The 11,424-nt window shown below is 49.0% G+C and overlaps 1 protein-coding gene across 1 annotated transcript; it reads right to left on the bottom strand.

Moving 5' to 3' along the window:
- Positions 1-4,278: 4,278 nt before the first annotated feature.
- Cfp (complement factor properdin) lies at positions 4,279-10,182 on the bottom strand. Its single transcript, XM_077107217.1, has 9 exons — positions 10,064-10,182; positions 9,827-9,977; positions 8,132-8,307; positions 7,508-7,678; positions 7,185-7,376; positions 6,809-6,982; positions 6,366-6,557; positions 6,097-6,208; positions 4,279-4,520 (listed from the first exon to the last, which is right to left on the bottom strand). The coding sequence occupies exons 1-9, from the start codon at positions 10,125-10,127 to the stop codon at positions 4,364-4,366; spliced, it is 1,389 nt and encodes a 462-aa protein (XP_076963332.1). The 5' UTR covers positions 10,128-10,182; the 3' UTR covers positions 4,279-4,363.
- Between the last annotated feature and the right edge of the window lie 1,242 nt (positions 10,183-11,424).

The raw sequence follows: 11,424 nt of genomic DNA on the forward strand, positions 1-11,424 counted from the left end.
GCGACTGACGTCAGCGCGCCTTCAGTGCTGGGGCGGTGGTGGAGCGCGCCGGCAGGCGGGGGCGAAGGCGCTGTCCGCGGTGCTGAAGCTGGCATTGCGCACGCGCCACGCCGCATCCTGTTTCCCCTCCCCCTTCCAGTAGGGGATGCGCAATTTGGGGAGTGGGGGTGGGGTACTTGTCCGGAGGGTCGGGGTCGTCCGGCACGCACACCCCCAACCACCTCATCCTGTTTCTTGCATCCACTTGCACTCATATACAAGAACCTCACCCCACCCCAAATACTGGGCTTTTCCAGTGTTGATATTCACGAGGTAAGGTATTTGGGGGGTGGGTGTGGAGTCACACTCAGAGGTATAAAAGTAGAGATATAACCCCCTCAGCGAGGAGTGAGGTCACACGCAGTGTCCCGCGCCGAGATCAATCTCCCATGTCCATACAGTCTTAGCTATGCAGAGAGAAGGGCATGGGGGCAGTGTAGACAGCACCAGACAAGTGGAGGTGGAGACTTGGGCAGTGTACATACCCTTGCCTCCAGTGGCCGAAGGTCTGGAGTCACACAGGAATGACACACACAAAAGTAAAGGAACACGGGGACATGTTCAGACAGAGAACACACACCCATTTAAGTATACAGACATAAACTCAGTGTAACTAACACATGAGCATGTTGAGTACACACATGCATACATACATGGACAACATGCTGACACACAGAGACCTGGAAAAGCTCACACAAGCGTGGACACCCAGACAAAACATGTACCCACAGATGATCATGGAGACACCAAAATATGCAACACAGACATATTCCTTGTAGCACTAGCCTTGATGCATGTTTGCTCTCCCATTCCCACATACAACACTCAAGTCTACATGCCCCATCTCTCTTCTCTGGACACAGCTCAAACCTGGTGTCATTAGTGTCCATGATTGTCTTCCCCTGCACTTGAAAAGTTTCCACAGAGGCAGGATGCCAAATAATATCTGCACATGAACAAATGAGATTTAGGAGCCCTTCTGTCAAACCTGTAAGATCCTGACTTCAATAAAAACAAATGTTTGTTGACTGACTGTATCCAAACCTCACAACAATCCTATGGTGGATAATATAATTTCCATTTTACAGATAAGGGAATCCAAGAACTCCAGGTTATTCCCAAAGGGTCATGTTCAGTTTACCATCTCTATATATTTTTAAATATTTTTTTGTTATAATTGGACACAATATCTATTTTTTTTATTAATTTACTTTTATGTGGTACTGAGGATTGAACTCAGGGTCTCACATGTGCTAGGTGAGCACTCTACCGCTGAACCACAACCCCAGCCCTCATCTATATATATTTTTTAAAGAATGTGCCAGGAAGCTGGGCATTGTGGAGCTTGTCTGTAATCCAAGAGACTCAGGAGGCTGAAGCAGGAGGATTGCAAGTTTAAAGCCAGCCTCAGCAATTTAGTGAGACCCTGTCTCAAAAATAAAAGGGCTTAGGGATGTAGCTCAGTGGTAGAGTGCCCTTGGGGTCAATTCCCAGTATGGGTGGGGGGGAGTGGAGGAAGATAGAACAGCCAATGTCTGTATGACTAGAACAAAATGAGGGGGTTTATGGTAGGGGACAAGATCAGAGAGGTTAGCAGGGACCACATTGTATAGGGCCTTAACTTACTGAGGAATGATAACAGATCAGATGAGGTGGTAGAAGATAATCCAAGTAGGCAGATTTGGAGTCTTTTGCCTGGGGGGTTTTCAGGTTAATCATTCATTTATTCATTTGTTTATTCTGCTTCATCCATCACTGACCTAAGTGGGAACTGGAGTCACAGTGCTTGAGTTCAAGACAGACTTTCACCAGATGGTTGGGAAAGTGACTAAATCCCTGACATTTTTTTTCTATCATAAAAGGTGATGATCACCTGCAATCTCTGTACTTTAGCATGTGCTGTAACCTCTGCTAGGAATGCCCTTTCCCTTTCTCCCTCTCTCAGGGGACTGCTTTTGGCCAGTTTCCAGGAACCACCCACTCAGATTCCATCTCTTCTTCCCTAGGCTCCCACAGTCCCCAAGTTAGACATCACCTAAATCATCCTTTTTACTGTCTCTGACGTCCCACCCATCTTCAGTCCCATTTCCAGGCCTTTTCTTTGGCTGGTCTTCCCTCCTCCCTGCAGGATGCACTCTTGGCATTCCAAATGGGAACTGCCCACAAATTGGTTTCTTTGAATATTTTGAAATATGTGCTTCCACTGCTAATCAAAAAAAAAAAGCTGTGTAGGGCCTGTGATGACCTCTCTGGGGAACAGGAGCAGTTGCAGGTCTCTAGATCTCTCTGGCTCCTTTAGGCCTAAATTTTGGCTCCTTAGGACTGTCTTCAAGCTATGCCTCTTCCTAGGGACCTGGTTCCCAGGTTCCTGGTATTTGTAGCCTCCAGGTGATTTGATTGCTAGTAATATTTTGTAGACTGTTTTGTGGGAGATGTAGATCCCCCCCAGGAGTATTTCAACTCCTAGAGGCAGAGAGGTAAGGCTTCTCTACATTGTCTCCATCTTCTTCAGCAGGAATGTGCATACGGAAAGGCCAAGAATGATTTTCCTCGTTGTTAATTAGGAACACATCTATACATATATATCTATGCCACCTTAGTGTGCGCGCACACACACACCCTCTATTTCACAGTTAAGACACATGCACAGTTGTAACCTCACACTGTTCACATATATTCAATACATTCTTAATTCTTGCACAACTCCATAGGTCTATAGCATATAGACACACAAAGATATATACCTCATAATGCACACAAAGAGCTGCCATTTTCTTATATACACATCTCTCTCACACCTTGTAGTAGCCACCAGAAACCCTCACTTTGACTTAGTCTTGCCAAAATGACCAAGCGCTCACTGACTTGTCTTCACTTCAACCCATCCATTAGCCCATTTTACACAATGGGAAGTCCATCCAGAGAAGTCAGATAAGGGTGCTGACAAAGACTCCAGGTGTCTCAAATCTCTCACCTGATACTTCACACACAGAGGGGTCCTCTCTACCCACTGCACAGTTTTGAACTCTGCTTCTGATATTTAAGGCTGCACCACAATCCATGGTGCTTCAAAAATGTCCAGCCCACTACCTTTCTGTGGCTGGTTTCTCCTTTGCAAAATGAGGATTTTTCTCCTTTGCAAAATGAGAAAAATAATGACCCTCATGGGTTTGTTGTGGATTAAATGAGTTTATGCTTATGGAAAGCCTTAAGACACTACTGGGCACACAGTAAGTACTTTCTAAGTATTGGCTATTGCCATAATTATTGTAATGATTCCTATGTGGGTCATCAGGAGGGGCTCAGCATTCAGTGAGTGGTAAATTAATAAGCAAATGCTAAGAGCACTGGGGTCTGGGTTTTTTCTCTTCATTGTGCAGGCACGTGCTGCTCTGATTCCTCTTTTTTTTCCTATGTCCCCTGATGTCCAGCACTATTGTTAGTATACAGTAGGCGTTAAGTGTTGAATAGATGTTCGAATGAAAGGAATGCCTATTCTGAGTCTGTTCCCTGGTTCAGATGTCCTCTCCTTCTACCAGCCCTCCTCCACCCCAGATGCCCAAACTTAGCTTTAGCATACAGCAGACGCTTAAGTGTTGATTGAAATGAACAACTGCTTGAGGAATATGTGTCTGGGTTTGTCCTAGGGGCTCCTCCAGACAGATGCTGACTCTAACTTCTCTATACCCTCACCTCAGCTCAAAGCACATCATACCCACTTCCTCAGCCCGCCCCCAGCCTCCCGAAGCTGTTTGTCACTGGTAATTGTGGTGTTGGAACTGGGCTGCTGGGGAGTGGGTGGGTGCAGGTGCTAGCTCGGCAGGGCGCCAACACCGGCCACGCCTCTGCCGCTGTTCATGGTAGATTGACATGGAATTGGACAGCGGAGAGGATCTGGTGGGTGGGAACCTAGGGAGCTTCAGGAGGCAGGGAGATAACAACTAGCCAGAATTCTGGCCAATCAAGAAGTACTTGCCAGAGGGAATAGCCAATCATGAAATCCACAAAGCAGAGCTCTGCAGAGAGACGTGCTGAGCGGTCCTCGGGTACTAGAGGGTCCAAGATAGCATTAGGGCAGTGGCAAAGGGAAGTTGGGGTTTGACACTTACTTTCACACCTTCTAAGAAGCAGCCACAGTGGAAAATACTGTTTTCCATAATAGGCTGCTGTGACTTTCCTCCAGAAGATGCTATTGCCTCACTTTGGGGGAGGGGGTCAGGTTGCTTTTCCTCCTTTAAGGAATCTTAGAAGAGCCCCAAGAGGCTGATTTATTGAAGTCTGAGAGGTAAGGGGAGCAGAGTAGAAGTGATAGATATTAGGATTTCTATTCCTCAGGGTCTTTGCAGGCAGGCGCATGTAGACATGGCCTTTGCTCCTTCACCACCAGCTTTTGCCCCTGCAGCTCCTCGCACATTGGCCGTGGATTCCCCCAGAAGGTCACATTCTTCTCATCCTGACCTTCGACCGTGGAAACAGTGGGCCTGGGATGATAAGGGGAATGGAAGAAAGAAGTTCAGGGAAGGCAAGAATGCATTCAGTAAATTCTTAATAAGTAGCTGGGCATGGTGGCGCATGCCTGTAATCCCAGTGGCTCGAGAGGCTGAGACAGGAGAATCATGAGTTCAAAGCCAGCCTCAGCAACAGTGAGGTGCTAAGCAACTCAGTGAGACCGTGTCTCTAATAAAATACAAAACAGGGTTGGGGATGTGACTCAGTGGCCGAGTACCCCTGAGTTCAATCTCCAGTACCCCCCCAAAAAAAAAAATTCTTAATGAGTGCCCACTGTGTGCCCAACTCTACATTTTAGATATGATATTGAGCTATTTCTTTAGCTTTCCTGTGCCTGTTTCCCTTATCTACAAAATGGTAATAATAGGAATAATAATATCAATACACACTTCACCAGGCAGAGTGAGGATACATGAATTAACTCAGGTAAAGTGTTCAGAGTGGTGCCTGGCACAGAGTAAGTGCTCAATAAATGCTGGTGGCTGTTAATTGTTGATAGGAGCTACCTTCTCTTACCTCTAAAATCCTTTATCTCTTCCCATTCCCCACCTGAAAAAACCCAAATGTTTTGTCCTGATATTCAAAGCCTTGATGCTAGGCCCAAATCCCTGCCCCAAGCCAATGTCTCTGCTTCCTCCACTTTATATAAACTCAGTCCCATGTCCAGAAAGACCTTTGCCTGGAATAATTTTCCCACTAAGCAAGCCATCCATTCACTTCCATCCCAAATTCTTTCAGCTAGTCCTTCATTCATTCAGCCTCTTACTTATTCAAGTCCTCTGCACCTCCATTCAACACCTCTAATTCATCTTTGGGACCTACTCTGAACCCCAGAGCTAGAAGATCATGTCCCAGATGCCAGGCCTTCCAAGAGCTGAAAGAGCCTGCTTAACAAGTAGCTTGATGTACCTGAAAATAAGGAAGGGATAGGTATTTTAGCCTTCTCCCACATCTGGGCCACTCTAGTCACCAGTGATCACTTAGTGTGGCCACTCACTTGTGTTTTAGACCATGCTCACTGTCTTAATGCCAGCAATGTCTTTTTTGACCCCTGTCTTCCCAGGAAGCCCTGATCAACTTCCTGGACTCAGGATATGGTGTCAGTCCCTTTGCCATGCACCAGTTGTTCCGTGTATGCATTCTGTCAGGGCTCTGCTCACCTGGGTCCCTGGAGGAATTCATGGATCTGGGTTCTGTAACTATGGCCCAAAAGGACAGTGAGATGCTAAAGGAGTGACTGGAGTCATGGGTGACTGGGCAATCCAAAGAATGGTAACCCAGTACACAGAAGGAATGGACACATGAAGGACTGAGTGAATGGGAGAACAGCTGAGTGACTGTGTGAGGGACTAAAGGGCACAGAGGCTGTGAATTCTCCCCAAGTATCTTCTTTCTCCTCTTAATTTCTTGCTTCTTCCTGTGGCTGGGAGATGGCACTCAGTAAGGTAGGCACCTTAGACCCTGTGGTGGAAACCCTAGTTGGGGGCCTGACTCTCCCACCTTCAACATCATGATTCCCTCCCAGGCACCCATTGCCCCCTCACTCACGAGAACTTGGGGAGCAAGGCTGTGCACTGGCGCTGGCGGACGCGGATGGGGTTGGGTCCACATGGGGGTGTACACAATCCCCAGGTACTCCACTGTGACCACTGGCCTTTCACTGTAACAAGGGGAGGGGATCACAGAGTGAGAACTGGAGGTCTCAGTGGGAAGACAAGAGGGAGACTGCAGGGACATGGTGGTCCACAGCACAGGTGGAAGTCTTTGCCCCTGTGTGGGCTGCCTACCCTCACAGTGTTGTCTATAGGGGAACTCACAGAGGCAGTTCTGGATATTGTAGCAGTGTCGGATATCCTGATAGTTCCCAGCACATCGCTGTCCATTAAACTTGCGGCCCACACAGGTCCTTGCGCGTGTCTGCTGGCCTGGGATTTCCTCACAGCTGATAGACTTCAAGTTGAGGCGGGAGCAGATGCTCCACTTTCCCCAGGTTTCCCACTGTCCATCCACTGCATAGACAGATTAACAGGGGCTTGTATCAAACTAGGGAGTGAATAAGGGAGCTCAGGGGAAGGAAAGAAAGCTGTTGGAGAGAGTGGGGGTGATCAGATGTGAGAATGGGGGACCACAGGTGAAACTAAGGCATGAGGATGGAGAAAAGAGGAATTAGAGGCAGGAAAGCCTCAGTAATAGGAATTGGGCAACAGATGGGCAGGAGGTGGGGACCTGAAGCATGGACATGGTACCTCCTAGTACTGACCAGGGCAGGGGATGGCTGTGTTGCAGATGTGGGTCCGGGTAGCATCACCAACACAGGCGGGGCCCCCATGCTGGGGCACAGGGTGATCACATGTCCTTCGTTCCAGGGTCTGGCCCAGGCCACAGGTCACAGGGCAAGGAGTCACAGGGCTCCATGGCCCCCAGCCTCCAGCCACTGTTGGAGGAGTAAAGGGAGTAAAGAGAAAGGCCACCCCAATCCCCCCAGCCCCTAGACTCTGAGACAGACTGTCCCCATAGGAAAGCCTCCATTATCACATGGTATAAGAACTCTATTCCCTGAAATGACAGACCATCTGTGCCCTGACTCAAAAGGCTTGTTGGAGGAGGCCCATGTCAGCAGCCTCATCCCCGCATACCTGGACAGGGTGGCAGGCCAGTGCAGCCCCGTTGCTCATAGGCTGTTCCTGGGCAGGGCTTCCCAGGAGGCTGCTTGGAGGGCTCAGGTGCAGAGCATGTGCGGCTTCGTGTTTCCGTAGGCTTGTGGGATCCACCATGGCAGGTGCCTGAACAGGGGCTCCAAGGGCCCCAGGCAGCCCAGGCCCCATGTGCTGTGGTAGGAGTGGGAGGATGTACACATGGTCAGGCTTGCTGAATCCTCTCTACCTGGCAGTTCCTGGCTGAAACTCCACATACCCACCCTGGGTGCCCCCATCAGTGTCCTGTGGCTGCCTTCACTCACTGGGGCAGACCTTCTGGGTGTCGCAGGGCTTTGACTCCTGTGCCTCTCCTGGGCAGTGGCCCCCACACTTGGGGGCAGGGCGATCACATAGTCGCTTGCGGGTCTGGATTCCTTTGGAGCAGGTGACAGAGCAAGGCCCCCAGGGTGCCCATTCAGACCAGCCACCCATCTCTGTCGGAGAGGAGAAGGGCAGATGGTATAGAGGCAGAGATGTCAATCAGTGTTCCTGGCTTTCTTGTGTGCCCCATATCAGCTAATCCTGTCCCTACATCTCATGACCCCAGACTTGGCCCACCATTACTGTTCATCTGGACTACAGCAGCACCTTTCATCCTGGTTCCTCTGCTTGACCCCTGTCGTACAGTTGGTCATCTTCCCAAAGCCAGTAAGATTGAGTTTCTACCCTGCCCACAATCCAAATCACTGACTAAAGTCAATGTCCTCACCGTAGCTTCCCTCACCTTTCTAGCCTCACCTCCCACCACTCTCCTCCAGTCACCAGAATGCCCTCAGCTCCTTGCAGCATCAGGCACAGGCTCATCCTCAGGGCCTCTGCACTGATTCTTTTGGTGCTGGAGCCAGGTGATGGGGGGATTGCTTGCCCGCCTTGTTGATCCTCCTCACCAGGACAGCAGGGCTGGTCTTCACAAGCCTGTAGCTGCCACTCAAGGGTCCCAGGAGCCACCTTTTCAGGGCAGTGACCACCTCTGCCCGTACAGCGCCGATGTCGCAGCTGGGAGCCTTCAGAGCATGTCACTGAGCAGGGGGCCCATGAGGACCATGGTGACCATCGTGGGAGCCTGTGGAGAAGTGCACATGTCCTATCCTGGTGCAAACTGACAGGATGGCATGTGGAACTCTAGAAGCAGGCCCATAAGTGGATGCTGTGTAAATGTGCAGCATGGATCCAAGAGTACCTACCACTTAGGGATACTGCAGAATTGAATGAGAATAGGTGGGCACATAGTTAGGTGCTTGATAAATGTCACTTTCCTTCATAACCAGGGCCTTAAAGTTACCACTGGAAATCCTCAAGGACAAAGCCAGGGATACAGTAAGCAAACTTAAGGACTAGAAGTCAAACTGCTGCCAGAAACCCAAGTGGCCATTGCCCTGCACAGTAGCAGGCAGACAGGAAATATTTAATAGGAGTCATTGTGCCAATGAGTTCACACATCCCCTTAGAAATACCCTGGATCATCAGGTGCCATAATGCATACCTGTAATACCGGTAATTTAGGATGCTGAGGCAAGAGGATTCCAACTTTGAGGCTAGTTTCAGAAAACTAGTGAAACCCTATCTCAAAATAAAACTTTAAAAAAAGGACTGGGATGTAGCTAAGTGGTAGAGCACCCCTGAGTCCCCACTCTAAAAAAAAAAATACCCTGGATCTATTCCCATCCCCTTCATAGTAAGGGTATGCTCTCAAATGCTATATATGACCTGCCAACAAGACTAGATACCAAGCAAGAGCTGCTCTCCAAAATACCCAACCTTGCCAGGCATGGTGGTGCACACCTGTAATCCCAGAAACCTGGGAGGCCAAGGCAGGAGGATCTCAAATTTGAGACCAGCCTTGGCAACTTAGTAAGACCCTGTCTCAAATAAAATAAAAAAGGGCTGAGGATGTGGCTCAGTGGTAGAACACCTCTGGGATAATCCCCAGGAAACCGCCCCCACCCCTGAATAACAACCTCCTCATCCCTGTAGTGTATCTGAAATATATGGTAAGGAGTTAGGAAATAACAGGAAATACATCTGGAATATAGTAAGGCTCCGTACACGTAAGCTACAGGAAATCATGATTAGGAGACTAGAACTATTCTAGAAATCCCTGCATTGCATTTAGTATGGAGAAAATGCTCAAGGAATGTGAGGTATCATCATAATTAGGGGCCTGGAGCTACCCTCAGAATTCCCCCAAACTCCTCCCCTTCCATGTATAGATGTGTCTATATACAGTAAGCCCTAGATAAATACGAGCTGTCATCACAATTAGGGAACTGGAGTTGCCCTCAGAAAATTTGGCTATGTCTAGAGACAGTTTTGGTTTTCTCAACTGGTAGGTGTTGTTCCTAGAGTCTAGTGGAAGGCCAGCATTGTTCCAAAATAACTTACAAGGAACAGGTCAGCACTCGCCCCCCACCCCCAACAAAGAAGTTTCCAGTTCCATATGTCAATGGTGCCAAGGTTGATATACCCTGAGCTGGTTATGATCATGGCCTTCAGGGTCACCATTGGAGGTCCCAGAGAAAGGATGAGCTTAGTTCTGAGTCATGGACCTTTTTGCCCCCTGCCAACCCCAGGTTCCTACGGACCTGCATGCCCGACAAAGCCCACTGCCACTCTCCTGGAAGGCATAGGCAGCATTGAGACAGCAGTCCTCCACACTGACGCCTCCCCCTAGGAGGCCCTTGCACCTGCCAGAGTCTTCTTCATATTGGCTGAAGCAGAGCACAGGGTCTGAGCCTGTAACAGGACCAGCGGGAGGGAATGGTCAGGAGCATGGTGGATCTGAGCCCCCCAGGGGGACAGCTGGGCTCCCACTCACTCACCTGTGGTTGGCAGGGTGAGCAGTAACAGCAACAGTGACTGAGGGGCCTGCACTCGGGTAGTCATGTTGAGCGTGGCGCCCCTGTGCCCTCACCAGTGAGGAGGTCTGGCTTTATCTGGGCTGACCTGCTTCTGGAAAGAGGAACCTGCGACAGGAGGAACTAGGAGGATATCATGCAGGCCTCTTGAGCTCTGACCTCTGTTTTGTCCCCTCAGACTCCTCCTCTTCTCTCTCCTCCCCATTTCCTGTGTTACCCTTGGTTCTGTTTTGTCACCCAATCCCCAGCACCTCACGCTGTTTCTCTGCTCCACTCAGCAACCTTAGTGTTCAGTCCTCACTTCTTGGACAAGTTCTTAATGAAAGGCAATGGAGCTTCAACGTTTAGAGCAAGATGAATCTTATCGGTGTGCGACCTTGGACAAGTCACTTCAACCTCTCTGTTTCCCTATATGTAAAATAGGGAAAGCTCATGGGGTGTTAAAACAAGGGTAAAATGACAACGGCCCTCCTCAGGGGTGGCAATTGCTTCATCTTCCATCCTGACTTAACCCCACCCTCCTCTTTCCTAAAAGTGAGGTTCCCTGTGGTCAGCATATGGGAGGAGGTTACAACAAGGGAAGTGAGAAGGGGAAGTGGCAGGGTGTGGGGAAGGATTCAGAAAGGGTGGAATTGGGGATATCCACTGCCCTGGGGGCCCAGCTAAGGACACCTTCAGGGGTTGGGGTGGATAGGAGGAAATCAGCTGAGCCATGTTTAATCAGAGTACCCTTGGGCAGTTACCACTCCTCCTGCCTGCTTCCTCCTCTGTAAAATGTATACACAGAAAGCACCTATGACATAGTTGTGTGGGTTTGTTGAGAAGATTGGGAGTTAAGATATTTAGAAATCCTTAAAACAGTGCCTAGCATATAGTAGTTGTCCTGTGTTTGCTGTGTTGATTCACTGAACATTTATTGAACACCTACTGGAAGCCAGATATAGTTCTTAGCATTATATGGAACAGAGGGCAGGACAGAAAAAAAATCCTCATCCATGAGTGATTTCTACTCTAAAAGGAGAGACGGACAATAAATACTATCTCCTTCACAGTGGCTGTTTCCAGGTACCCTTCCTGGATGATATCCCTGTTACTCTCCAGTCCAGTGACTCTCAAACTTCAGTGTGCATCTGAATCACCCAAAGGGCTTGATAAAGTTTCAGATCACTGTGTTCCATCCTAGTTTCTGATTCCACAGGTGTGGAGTAGGGCTCAAGAATGGCCATTTTAAATGGGTGCTGTGGTGCACACCTGTAATCACAGAGACTTGGGAGGCTGAGGCAGGAGGATCACTAATTTAAAACCAGCCTCAGGAATTTAGCAAG

This window comes from Callospermophilus lateralis, chromosome X, assembly GCF_048772815.1.
Source record: "Callospermophilus lateralis isolate mCalLat2 chromosome X, mCalLat2.hap1, whole genome shotgun sequence".
NCBI lineage: Eukaryota > Metazoa > Chordata > Mammalia > Rodentia > Sciuridae > Callospermophilus > Callospermophilus lateralis.

What these genes read in the sequence shown, in the direction of transcription:
- Cfp (XM_077107217.1), bottom strand. Translation starts at nt 10,127, where the DNA reads ATGACTACCCGAGTGCAGGCCCCTCAGTCACTGTTGCTGTTACTGCTC. An exon ending in CACAGCCATCCCCTGCCCTG is followed by an intron (nt 6,558 to 6,808) that starts GTCAGTACTAGG and finishes CTGTCTATGCAG; the next exon opens with TGGATGGACAGTGGGAAACC. An exon ending in GCCTTGCTCCCCAAGTTCTC is followed by an intron (nt 4,521 to 6,096) that starts GTGAGTGAGGGG and finishes TTATCATCCCAG; the next exon opens with GCCCACTGTTTCCACGGTCG.